The sequence below is a fragment of the Glycine soja genome, chromosome 4, assembly GCF_004193775.1.
Source record: "Glycine soja cultivar W05 chromosome 4, ASM419377v2, whole genome shotgun sequence".
In the NCBI taxonomy this organism is placed as follows: domain Eukaryota; kingdom Viridiplantae; phylum Streptophyta; class Magnoliopsida; order Fabales; family Fabaceae; genus Glycine; species Glycine soja.
The window spans coordinates 1,410,325-1,423,914 of record NC_041005.1 but is presented as its reverse complement, the minus strand read 5'-3'; the positions used below and the strand labels follow the sequence as shown (position 1 = coordinate 1,423,914).

At 38.0% G+C, this 13,590-nt stretch overlaps 1 protein-coding gene across 1 annotated transcript; it reads right to left on the bottom strand.

The window, feature by feature from the left end:
* Window positions 1–715: 715 nt before the first annotated feature.
* Window positions 716–13,471, bottom strand: LOC114408514 (pre-rRNA-processing protein TSR1 homolog). Its single transcript, XM_028371589.1, has 21 exons — window positions 13,246–13,471; window positions 13,078–13,154; window positions 12,916–12,993; window positions 12,699–12,830; window positions 7,182–7,232; window positions 6,947–7,087; window positions 6,701–6,823; window positions 6,505–6,582; window positions 5,731–5,820; window positions 5,536–5,658; window positions 4,736–4,819; window positions 3,778–3,876; window positions 3,444–3,638; window positions 3,076–3,151; window positions 2,753–2,856; window positions 2,398–2,657; window positions 2,195–2,281; window positions 1,879–2,109; window positions 1,648–1,726; window positions 1,479–1,542; window positions 716–1,236 (listed from the first exon to the last, which is right to left on the bottom strand). Exons 1-21 carry the CDS (start codon window positions 13,334–13,336, stop codon window positions 1,121–1,123), a joined length of 2,379 nt encoding a protein of 792 aa, XP_028227390.1. The 5' UTR covers window positions 13,337–13,471; the 3' UTR covers window positions 716–1,120.
* Between the last annotated feature and the right edge of the window lie 119 nt (window positions 13,472–13,590).

Below are 13,590 nucleotides of genomic sequence, written 5' to 3'. Positions count from 1 at the left end.
TGCTCCATTATGAAACTTGAGCTCTGGGCCATAATCAAATGGTGCAGACATAACCCTTAACATGGGCTTCAGAGACGTTATAGTGAAATTAGATTCTCAAACAGCTGTTTATCTCATTAAAAATGAGTGTAATAACAGGCATCGATGTTTCCTGTTGAAGATGATTGGTCTCCTTCGTCAGAAGAGCAGTGGCGTAACGTTCGGTCACATTTTTAGAGAATATAATGAAATTGTTTATGTTCTCACGAAGAATGGCATGAATAAATTGGTTTTTGGGCTTAGGCTCGGTTACATAAAAATTAACTGCTATTACTAATTCAATTAAGACATTATATAACAAAAATTAACCGCTAATTGATACAATTGATAAAAAAAATTAAAATGAAAGACCAACGATTTTCAATAGAGAGCTTAACACCACATTTTCTCTATTCTCATTTTTAAGACATTTAAATTGATCGCTTTATTTTCATATTTGCCTCAATTTAGAAGATAATTAAAATTAACATTTTTCAATACTAAACCAAATATACTTTCAGGTTAAAAACAAAAAAAAAAATGAAAATTCTTTATTTTCTAAAAGCAAAAATGAAAAATTGGTAAACAAACCCTATGTTTTGTAGAACTAAAGGATTATTTGGTCAATTCACTATTTGAAAGTGCAAATAGAGAATTTCCTTTCCTATGTTTTGTAGCAACACAAATTCGGTATACATTTACTTTCAAACGCTAGCTTGTTGAACAGGTTAGAGGTGGTGATTGTTAAAAGATTCAAACCCAGTAACAGCTGTAAGTGCGTCAGCAACAACCCAACTTCAAAAGAAATGAACCAGGCCCCCGCATGAAACGATAAATTCAGTACTGCACTAAAAAGATTAATAAATTTTACGCAAGCACCCTTTAGCCGACATGTGAATAACTATTACATTCTCAGTATTTTGTATGCAAAAAAAAAAAAATAGAAAACGTCTGATCTCTCTCACAAGTGCACATGGGCAGCGGGTAACTGGCGGTGGAGAAAATGGAAAATAAATTTGTCACAAAACTGCATCTCCTCCATACGAGGAAGTCAATCTGAACCAGAGCTTCATTCCCAATCAATATACACTTCTGAATTCCTTTATTCAGATAGAGGAAAATGATGGGTTGGCCACTTCGGGTATGCACGTTTGAATAAATTCATACATACAGTATCACGCTGTTCAAGAACCCCGTTAAGAAGGCACTTCATTGTACCTAAGCAATAAATAGAATATGATCAAAATATCATATACCCCACACATATTTGAACATTGATAGGCAAAACAAGCAGGAAATTGCAGAAAACAGCTCAAAACAATGGGTCACTATAAGAATCATGGAATGCACATGTAAATCTTTGACCAAGCAACATATAATCTGTTTTCTCCCTAAAATAACTAGCTGTCAGAATGTTAATTAGTAAAATTGATGGCAAAGGTTTCTAACAACCAACATACCATGTGTACCAACAGGTTCTTTTATTCGACCACGAAGACCACGTTTGGTATAAAGCTCGACAGGCTGCAATCACCACCCACATGAAAAATCTCATTAGGTATCAGCGAATAAACTTCACTACCATCCAAGTATAGTTTAAAGAATCCGGACAGGGTAATATATTTTCACCTTAAACCATTTAACATCCTCCGGATTATAAAACATGTGTCTCACAGAAGCTTTACGTTTTGATACTCTCTGGGGATAACTGCAACACAATTTTAAAATCTTAAAATAAGCAAAACATAAATTCAATCATCAATTTTCATAAACAATCATAAAATGCTGAAATTTCTTCCCAGAAACGGTATTGGAAAGATTTCAATAGAAAAGACCATAAATTATCAATAATAAACATACCCTGTCAAAATAACACGCTTAAGGATTATCCTATCTGCATCAACAGTTTTCAGTGAGCCAACAGCAGCCACTGCAGGTGCAGCATCCTCTCCAGCTCTTTTTAGGATTATCGTAGGAAGAGGAGGAAAAGAAATTGGAGCATAGATTGAAGCAACTGAAAAACGCCCAGCATGGAGAAACCTCTCCATCTTGTTCTTGTCTGTATTTATGAACTCGCTAGAGAAAATTGGCCTGCAAAAAAATTGCAATTACCAAAATATTTATCCCTGAATATATCCATTATACGCCAAAAAGTCTTTCAAATTGAATGCCATACCTGCCAACAAATTGCCGAAACCCAACATGGAAAATTAACTCTTCCTTGGATTTGATGGGTGCATCATATGTTTCATGCTTCTTCACACTACACAGCACATGTGACTTCAGTTCATGACACATCTTTTGAATGTTCAGAATGGTTCCACAACTTATAATAAGATGTGCGCTAGGCACAATGAAAATAGTAAAGCACAAAATCACCTGAAATGAAGGACAGATACTTTGGACTCATGTTTCAACAGCCCACATGCTGTAACCGGGATTGTCTTTGCAAGCAAAGATAACTTTGAAGCAACAGCACTGGGCACTCCCATGATATGCAACCTAGCATACGAGCCAACTGGAATACAGTCCTCCCGGTTTTCTTGATCCAGTTCTAAAGCTTTAGCAAGAACGTGTTTTTGTGTTCTTTTAAAATTATCAAATTCAAAAATTCTGGCATAATCTTGGGGTAGAGATTCCTGATATTTAGAAATGTCAGACTTTTGTTTTTTTTTTTTGGGGGGGGGTTAGGGACAACGATATTTACTATAAAGATTCTTCAAAAGATACATACTTTAGGATCCCATGAAGAAGTCCTAAAGGACTTGAGTCCCCTGTATTTTGCAAACCGCTTCCTAGCAGGAACATCCAATGGTGTATCCACTTCATCAGGAAACTCTGCAACAAGAAAACAAACAAATGACAAGCAACAAATTAGAAATAGTATAATTATATCAGCAATACAACTGCAAATACACAGGAAGGAACAAGAGAAATTACACGAAAAATAATTTAGATAAACTTTAGATACATGCAGACCAAATATTCATGCCTTTTTTAAAAGAGACAAATGTGACCAATAAATACTAATAAGAATAGGAAAGGAGAGAAATGCACCCTCATCTGCAGCATGTGCTTCTTTAAGTTCCTTGAGTTCATCTTCTATCTTTTCTCTCGTCAAATTATCTACTTCCTGTAATACAACAGAAGTAATCATGCATTGATGGATATAGATTAGAAACCATTGGCACCATGAAAATCAAAATTAATCTTGCACAAATGAATAACTGTTGGTTGAATGAAATTCTCACAAAATCTACACCGCTGAAAGTCTGTATGATGCACGAGCTTGTAAAATTAAATATTAATTCAACATTGCTACCTACTATAACTGTGTTCAAATTCAGCGGGGGGGGGGGGGGGGGGGGGGGCAGAGACTGTCCGATGGCAAACATTTAACTAATGTGTTTTATAGAAGCGCTCACCATCATCACTGAATCAATGTCAGTTTCTTCATCAGAATCTCCCAATCTAAGAGAAGCCCCATCACCATCAAAGTCTGAATACCTGTTTTCTTGACCAGGAAATCCATCCTCCCCTTCATCCAACACCATACCATCATCGTTTTCATTGTCACAATCCGACTCCTCCTCATCAGAATCGTCCACAATCCAAGCAGCCTGAAAATCAAAGTAAGACCTAGAAATATATTATTTCTATACAGGAACTCGATATTTGGTAAGGCCAAAAAAATATAAATATTAAAAAGTAAAAGATAAAAAAAAGCATTCAGAAATAAATGAATAAAAAAATTCAGACCTGATATTCTGAAGTGCCATGAGGAAGACTCCTCTTTTTTATCTTCTTTTTCTTTTTATCTTCATCAGCCTTAGCAATTTCAGCCTCTGTTGGCCATGTCTGGTAACAAAAAATGATGTCGTACCCCATCATTAAGTGAAGAAATAGGCTAACAAAGGGTATTTAAACACCCAATAATTTGGACAAACTTTTTTAGGGAGGGGGATGATTGATAGAGGACTATCCACGGAGGAGGAAGAGTTTGGCTTGGGTGGGCTCACCAGAGCAAGGAGTAAGAGAGATTCCAAGAAGAGGTCAACAAGAGACTAAATTCTCTCATGGAGGAAAGAGAAGAAGCAAAGCTCAAATTTTAGCCAACTTTTAGAATATGATTTATTTTTGTTTTTAATGGTATTTTGGGCCTATTTTTGGACTTGCGATGGACTGCCACAACTTTTTATTACTATTTTCAAGTCTTTTAATTATTATATTAATCATTGGGGTTATTACTGGGAGATCTAAATAGACTTCTAAAACACTTGATTCTCGTGTGAAACCTTAGGTTCTTATCAAAGAATTCTATTCTTTGTGACAAATCATCCTTAACTTATCAATCTTTCAAGATTGTGGTGTTGTTCTTTCCATCTCCTTATCTAATTCTGCTTCTTTGTTTTTATTCAACCCAATTTCAGAGAGTTGCAAATAGATTCCCCAGATTGTTGATGCTAAAAATTAGATTCGCAAATTAGGGTTCCATCAAGGGTTGGCTAAGAAACGGTGAAAACAACCAGGCAATAAATAATGGGTCATTTTGGCTGATCTTCAGAAATGTATTCCTGGCTAGTCATTTTGCTATAATACTAAAATAGATAAAATTAGAAAACTTTCATTTGATTAAAAGGGTGTTAAGGAAAAACTAAAGAATACAAAAGCTCAAGAAACAAAAGAGTATGAAAATAGATGAGATTTCATTGTCTACCTGCTCTCCAGCAAGAGGATCAGGTATATTCTCAACCACTAAGGCTTCCTGGTTTTGAGGATCAGGAGCTAGAGAACCAATGACCTAAAATATTAAAGAGGATTAACACATAAATAAATGGTTAAAGAAAGCATGAGATTCAAAGGTTAAATAAATTGAAATATCACAATGTCCAAGTGCTTCCTAAACAACAGGTATTAAACTTTCAGCAAATCGACTCAAAAGAAGGGGAGGGGTGTGCTTATCATAAAATCGACCAAAATTGTCTTTTGAATAATGAATATCAATCAAACATAAATAATTTACATAATCCCCCTTTTAGTTATTAGATGTGGGACTGTCATATATTAGAGAAATAGACAGTTAGTAAAATTGTTATAATTCAACATTAATTTAAATGATTTAGCAAGTTTGGTTTGTCTTACATATGGAAAAATAATAGCTTATTTTTTAAGAACTCTAGTAGGAAGCCAACAAAAGTATGCAGTTATTTCTCCAGAATAAGATGAACAAACCCAACATGCACTTTAACTATATACATAGCACATGCACTAGGAGGGTTGACTACATGATGGATCACACAATGCTATAATGTTCTATTGTGAATCATGTCTATAATAAATATAAACAAGCATTGACCTCCAAATCTACATACTTGGCATATACATTTATATTCTTTTTAAGATTTTATGTGTCCAAGTAAAATCCGGTTTAATCACAAAACCTTAAGCTTATTCCTTTATCGATTCTATGGCTGCTCTGGTTTTGAAAACATTGTATAAAACTGTAAAAGTATATACCTCTGCATCATGCATTTCATCAGCATCCATTAGGTCCTGATTTTTCCTTGAATTCAAAGGACAAGGATCTTTAAGAACTTCAATTTTAGACAATTGGAAATCTCCTGCACCTGAAACATGAACCTGACAAAAAATTGTGAGACAACTAATAAATCAATGCAACTACAGTAGCAAATCCATGACCTTGACAATTACCAGTTGATTGACTGAGAGGTTACGAGAACGAAGGTAACCAGTGAGAAACAGGGTGCATTTTTCAGAGTTGCCATCATATTCTGCATCAACCTATAATTTAGGGTGGGTGGTAAGCATGATAATGTCATCAATAACAAAAAAACTGTATGTAAATTGATAGCATCTAACAGCACCCATATCAAATTACAGAAGGCTCTAGGAAAAAAGTATATATGATTGAAAGCTTCTCATTAACTTTTTCTCTTAAATTAAGATATAGTCTTCAGGTTTGCTTAATGACACAAGATTGCAAACACACGATTAAACTAGACTGTTAATCTAGGTAGGTATTTTCTTTGGGCAAATATAACATTTTGGGAATGATATTCCTAGGAACATAGTTATTAAAACTGAATCAGATTGGCTGGTTTGAGAGCCGGTCAGATCAGTCAGATCGGCAATGTGTTCTGGAAAACCATAAAACTGTTCAACTGGTCTTAACCCAATAAAAAACAATAAAACCGGTGGTTCACTGGATCAAACTGGTTCTATAAAGCTTACCTCAAATTTATTCTTAGTCCTATTTATAACAAGAGCAGCTTCTGTACACTAAATAACCTACCTACCCAATGAGGGGTTTTAATTTCACTCTGTGGGCACATGCTGAAGGTAAATCACACACATGCAATGTGGCCATATGCACATATATGTTATATTCCCAAGTTCAAAGTTCGCAAGAAAAATTCAACGAAACCTTGAAACAAACACAGAAGTTCCATCATCATAAATTCAAACCTTTTGAGACAAGAGGTATGATCGTTGAGTTCTCCAATGAGGAACTTTAAGCCTTTGCTCTTTAAAGAGCCACAAGAACTGCATTTGTAAATAGGGGAGAAGTATTAGGCTTAGACCATCAAACTGAGTGCACATTTGATGATAAGTTCAGCAGGTACAATCAGAATTTTTAGCCAACAATTGATGAAACAATTACCTTGTGTAGCTCATCCTTTGTATCAGCTGGATAAAATTTACAATCCTCAGGAAATTCCGAGGCAAGACTAGATGTGCACATCTTCTTTAGTTCATTTCTTTGTTTAAGATCAGTAGATAGATCCTGAATGCATAAAACAAAAATTCCACATAAATATTTAAAACTCAATTTCTTCATGAAATGATAATAAGCTCATGGGAATTATTAGTTTAAGTTCAAAAAAAGTAGGATCCATCATTTACATACACGAATAAACACAGCAGTGCTTGGTAAACCAAGAGATCTAAATACAGAAAGGCATTGATTTCCAAATGAGTCAATGTAGTAGGAATCAGTTTCTTCACATGAAGACCTTGCCGAGGCCACAAAAACCATTAGATCAGCAACCTACAATATAAAGTATCCAATGGTAATCAAGAGCCAAATTCCATCACCTTTCAAACTTAAACTCATGAAACAAAGCAAATATAAACAATAATACCTTGGCCATTTCCATGCATGATAGTAGATCGCCATGGGGTGCTTTTAGTACCTGAAGTGTAGAACATAATATTTATTCAATTAACCAGGTGGAGGTCTATGTTCTAACATACAAAAATGAACAAATTCTGAGTTTCATAATTCCATATCTTTAAGTAAATTATTAAATGTTAAAATTTGTTTTTTTCCTTTTCAACTTGTTGAATGTTGAATATTTCTTTTGCATTTTGGCTTTGTTTGGTAGCTTAATTTGTAAGCCTTATTCAGAAGGCAGCAGTGAGATGTCACTGTCATCTCTCCTCTCTCTTTTTTTTGTATCCTATATATATGTAACATTTTGAATCTAATAAAGCTGTGAGAGAAAGTGAGGTTTTGACTCCTCCTCACCTTCATTTCAAGTTGGCATCAGAGCAGGTGTCATCCGCCGTCGCCCGCCGCCGTCGCCGCAACCGCCGCCGTCTGCCGCCGCCGCCGTCACTTTCCGGCGGCCATTTCTCCGGCGAAGCCAGGGTTAGGCTCGCCTTGGGAAGCGCGAGCCAGCCGGCCAACTCGCGTCAGCAACGGAGCAGCCACGCGCCGCCACCGTCCCGCGCGTCCTCCGGCGCGTGCAGTCCACGCGCCGCCGGAATCGCGCCGCGCCTCCGCCGTTCTCTTGGTCGGCTTCTCCTGAGTCCGTTCCAGCCCTCAGTTTCCAGTTTCGTCACCTGGAACGCTACAGCCACCTTTTTGCTCCCTTAGGGTTTCACCTTGTGGGTCAAAATGGCTTCCCCTGGACCTGTTTTCTCCTTCTCCGGGACTCCAATCATCACAGCTGCTAAACTCAATTGGAAAAATTACCCCTCATGGTCTGCTTCCGTAGAACTTTGGTTTCTTGGTCAAGGACACCATGACCACTTGGAGAAAGCTTCCGATTCTGTTTCAAGTGACAAAAGAGCCGAATGGGAGAAGCTTGATTATCAACTGTGTGCTGTGTTATGGCAATCAGTTGAGCCGGATATTTTGGATATCCTTAGATCATTTAAAACGTGTCGTTCCTTTTGGAAGAAGGCTCAAGAAATTTTTGCCAATGATATTCAGAGCTTATTTGATGCAACCATGAAGGTTACAGCCCTTAAGCAAACCAGCCATGACATGATTGCTCATGTGGGTAAGGCTCGGGCTGCCGTGGAAGAGCTGAGAAAGTTTCTTGTGGCTGATTCATTAGAAGAAGTGAACAGGAAACTGGACAAGTTTTACATGGTTCTTATCCTGAGAAGCTTACACTCAGACTTTGATCATGTTCGTGATCAAGTACTCGCTGGGGATCAGATTCCATCCATGGATTCTCTCATCACTAGGCTTCTCCGTGTGCCTCACTTATCGAAGGATGAAAATCCTACTGATAGTGTGGAGACGTCAGCAATGGTTGCATCACGTGGTAGAGGAGGCGGTCGCAACAGCAGAGGAGGCCGCAATGGAAGGGGTGGACGTCCTCATTGCACCTACTGCAAGAGGATGGGTCACACCCAAGAGAATTGTTATTCGTTGCATGGGTTTCCTGACAAGGTTGCACAGGTTTCTAGATCAGAGAAAGCAGAGTCTAAGTTCTCTGATGAGGAGTATCAGGAGTATTTGAAGCTCAAATCTGAGAGACCCAGCAACCAAGCTCAATCCTCATCTGTACCATGTTTTTCAACAGCTTGTATCTCTCAATCAATTGAAGGTCCTAGTCCTTGGATACTCGACTCAGGTGCCTCTGACCATATTTCTGGTAATAAGTCTTCCTTTTCATCCTTTTCCTTACCAAAAATTCCTCACCTCGTCACTGTAGCTAATGGCTCCAAGGTTGCGTCTCAAGGAAGTGGTCAAGTTTCATTGTCTCCTTCCTTGAAATTAAACTCTGTTTTATTCCTTCCGCAGTGTCCCTATAATTTAATCTCACTAAGTCAATTAACTCGTTCGTTAAATTGTTCAGTAACCTTTACTGCTACTTCTTTTGTTATTCAGGAACATGGGACGGGGCGACTGATTGGAGAAGGACATGAATCACGAGGACTTTACTATTTGGAATCCAGTCCACCTGGGTCTTGTTTTGCAATCTCAAAACCCAAACTTTTGCATGATCGTCTAGGACACCCAAGTTTATCAAAATTGAAGATGATGGTCCCTAGTCTTAAGAATCTTCGAGTCTTAGATTGTGAGTCTTGTCAACTAGGAAAACATGTCAGGTCGTCATTTCCTCAAACTGTACAAAGATGTAACTCGGCTTTCTCTACCATTCATTCTGATATTTGGGGACCAAGTCGTGTTACATCTTTTGGTTTTCGATATTTTGTAACCTTCATTGATGAATTCTCCAGATGTACTTGGGTTTATTTAATGAAAGACAGATCTGAACTTTTGCCTATATTTGTGTCATTCTACAATGAAATTGAGAATCAATTTGGAAAAACAATTAAAATTTTCAGAAGTGATAATGCTAAAGAGTATTTCTCTCATGATCTTTCTTCTTTTCTGTCTTCCAAAGGTATTCTACATCAATCCACATGTCCTCACACACCACAACAAAATGGTATTGCAGAAAGGAAGAATCGTCATCTTCTTGAAACTGCACGCTCCCTAATGCTAAATTCAAATGTTCCGATACATCATTGGGGAGATGCGGTGCTTACTGCTTGTTTCCTAATAAATCGGATGCCTTCTTCTCTTGAAAACCAAATTCCTCACTCACTTGTCTTTCCTCATGATCCTTTATTTCATGTCTCTCCTAAAGTGTTTGGTTGTACCTGTTTTGTTCATGATTTGTCTCCTGGTTTAGATAAACTCTCTGCTAGGTCAGTCAAATGTGTCTTCCTGGGTTATTCTCGTCTTCAAAAGGGTTACAAATGCTACTCTCCAACCATGAGACGATACTACATGTCTGCAGATGTAACCTTCTTTGAAGACACACCTTTCTTTTCACCCTCCGTGGACCATTCTTCATCTCTTCAAGAAGTTCTTCCTATTCCTTCTCCTTATCCCCTAGATAACTCAGGCCAAAATGTCAGTATTGTTCCATCTTCCTCACCAAATTCACCTGAAGTCATCTTACCACCTCTGACTACAGATCAACACAGGACAAGGCAGATTGGATCTCCAGTACCTGAAGCCTCTCCTAGTGATTCTCGTCCTTCTTCAACCAGTCCTCCACTCATGGATCCGCCCTCTCCTTCCACTTCTTCTCCTCATTCTGATTCACATTGGCCCATTGCCATCAGAAAAGGTACTCGTTCTACTCGTAATCCTCATCCTATTTATAATTTCTTAAGCTATCACCGTTTGTCTCCTTCATACAGTTCCTTTGTTTGTTCATTGTCTTCCCTTGCCATTCCTTCCACTGTCCGTGAGGCACTTGATCATCCTGGCTGGAGACAGGCTATGATTGATGAAATGCAGGCCCTTGAAAATAATGGTACTTGGGAGCTTGTTCCTCTTCCCCCTGGTAAGACCCCTATGGGTTGTAGGTGGGTCTACACTGTTAAAGTTGGGCCCACTGGTGAGGTTGATCGGCTTAAGGCTCGTTTGGTAGCTAAAGGCTACACACAGGTATATGGCATTGATTACTGTGATATTTTCTCTCCTGTCGCCAAACTCACCACTGTTCGTCTGTTTCTTGCTATGGCTGCTATTCGTCACTGGCCCCTCCATCAGCTTGATATTAAGAATGCCTTTCTCCACGGTGATCTTGAGGAGGATATTTATATGGAGCAACCACCTGGGTTTGTTGCTCAGGGGGAGTATGGCCTTGTGTGTAAGCTTCATCGATCTCTCTATGGGTTGAAGCAATCTCCTCGTGCTTGGTTTGGTAAATTTAGTCATGTTGTTCACATGTTTGGACTGAAACGAAGTGAAGCTGATCACTCTGTATTTTATTGTCATACATCTCCTGGAAAATGTGTTTATCTAATGGTCTATGTTGATGATATAGTGATTACAGGGAATGATGCTACTAAGATCAGCCAGCTAAAAGAGCATCTATTCAGTCATTTTCAGACCAAAGATTTGGGATCTTTGAAGTATTTCCTTGGTATTGAAGTGGCTCAATCAGGAGATGGTGTTGTGATCTCTCAGAGGAAGTATGCCCTTGATATTTTAGAAGAAACAGGTATGCAAAATTGTAGACCTGTTGAAAGTCCTATGGATCCTAATTTGAAGCTCATGGCAGATCAAAGTGAAGTTTATCCTGACCCCGAGAGATATAGGAGGCTTGTGGGAAAACTCATTTACCTTACCATCACTAGACCTGATATCTCCTTTGCTGTGGGAGTGGTTAGCCAATTTATGCAAAATCCTCATTTGGACCATTGGAATGCTGTCATGCGTATTTTGAGGTATATTAAGAGAGCTCCTGGACAAGGGTTGTTGTATGAAGACAAAGGTAATACGCAATTATCAGGATATTGTGATGCTGATTGGGCTGGCTGTCCCATGGATAGGAGGTCTACATCAGGCTATTGTGTCTTCATTGGAGGAAATCTTGTTTCTTGGAAAAGCAAGAAACAGACGGTTGTAGCTCGGTCTAGTGCAGAAGCTGAATATCGATCGATGGCTATGGTTACTTGTGAACTCATGTGGATTAAACAATTTCTGCAAGAATTGAGGTTTTGTGAAGAGTTGCAAATGAAGTTGTATTGTGATAATCAGGCTGCTCTTCATATTGCCTCAAACCCAGTCTTTCATGAAAGGACTAAGCATATAGAGATTGATTGTCATTTCATTCGAGAGAAGCTTCTGTCCAAGGAGATTGTCACTGAGTTCATTGGTTCTAATGACCAGCCAGCGGATATTTTGACTAAGTCCCTAAGAGGACCCAGAATTCAGACTATATGTTCCAAGCTTGGTGCATATGATTTATATGCTCCAGCTTGAGGGGGAGTGTTGAATGTTGAATATTTCTTTTGTATTTTGGCTTTGTTTGGTAGCTTAATCTGTAAGCCTTATTCAGAAGGCATCAGTGAGATGTCACTGTCATCTCTCCTCTCTCTTTTTTTTTGTATCCTATATATATGTAACATTTTGAATCTAATAAAGCTGTGAGAGAAAGTGAGGTTTTGACTCCTCCTCACCTTCATTTCAAGTCAACTGTTAACTCAATCCTTGATGTATCTATGTAAATTTTCATTTAAATTCATTACTCAGTGCTTACAATGACACACACCAAAAAAGCATTGCACACCCATATATGAACCATTGAAATATATGAAAATAAGGACCAACTATGAAAATAAAAACTGCATTCTACATATATGAAAATAAGGACCATCTTCTTGTATTTCAATTTTTGTAAGATTTGACACAAACTAACAATCATCAACATAACAGATAGTCGTAATTCAACAGTTGAATCAATAAAAACTGCATTCTACATAAAGCTATTGAATGGTGCAAGAATGTTATGTTACACAAGTTTAAACCTATTTTTACTCTGTACTAACATCTCTTAACAAAATTAATAATTCTTGTCCTATAGTCAGAATAATAAGGCAGCAATCTGGTATACCGTTATTCTTGTCCTATATTCAGAAGAAGCAACGGTTCCTGACAGCACCACACAAGTATCTTTAGATAATAACGACAAGAGATCATCAGCAAGTGATTCTAAATCCACAGAAGCACAGAGGGCGAAGAGAACCTGTGAAGAACAAAAGATAAATAAAATGAGTATCCAAAAAACAAATTGCGAAATCCAGTTCAAGAAAAAGCCATGATTCACTCACTATCACTCGGGGAGGACTTCTCGACCCACTGAGTTCTCTTTTTTCTTTCAAAACAGCAGCTCTTTTCTGATCACGTATCTGTCAAAAAAATTCATAATCAGTGACTCTGAAATATAAATGCAACGCGTAAGAGACAATAGGATCAAAGAAACAGAAAAATACCATTTTATTTCTCTGAATTCGAGCTGCACGAGCTCCTTTGCCGACATTGCGCTCTGATTTTGCGATTGCGAGTCTGTCTAAACAACCAAAACCCAAAACCAAACATTAGGAAAAAGGCAAAAAGGAAAAGAAAAACACAAATTAACGGCATGGATATAAAATACTAACCCTTGACAGAGGTTTTATGAAGGTTGCGAGAAGATTTGGATGAAAAACGGGACTTGTGAGGTTTGTTGACTTGAACTCGCGACCCTCCCATTGTGGCCGCACGCAACGGTAGCTTTCCCCGCTTCGTCCTCTTATCGATCTTAGTTGCAAGCAAAACCCTATTTCGTGACCAAATAAGCCGCAGAGCAGAGGGTTTAGCAAACAACACTCGGAGACACAAAATTACACGTATATAAACCTGGTTCGGACCAAGCCCATTAAAGTCATGCAGTTTTTTTTTTTTTTTAGGGATTAACCAACCGAATTAAATACTTAAGGGTCATACAGTTTAAAATAACTATATTC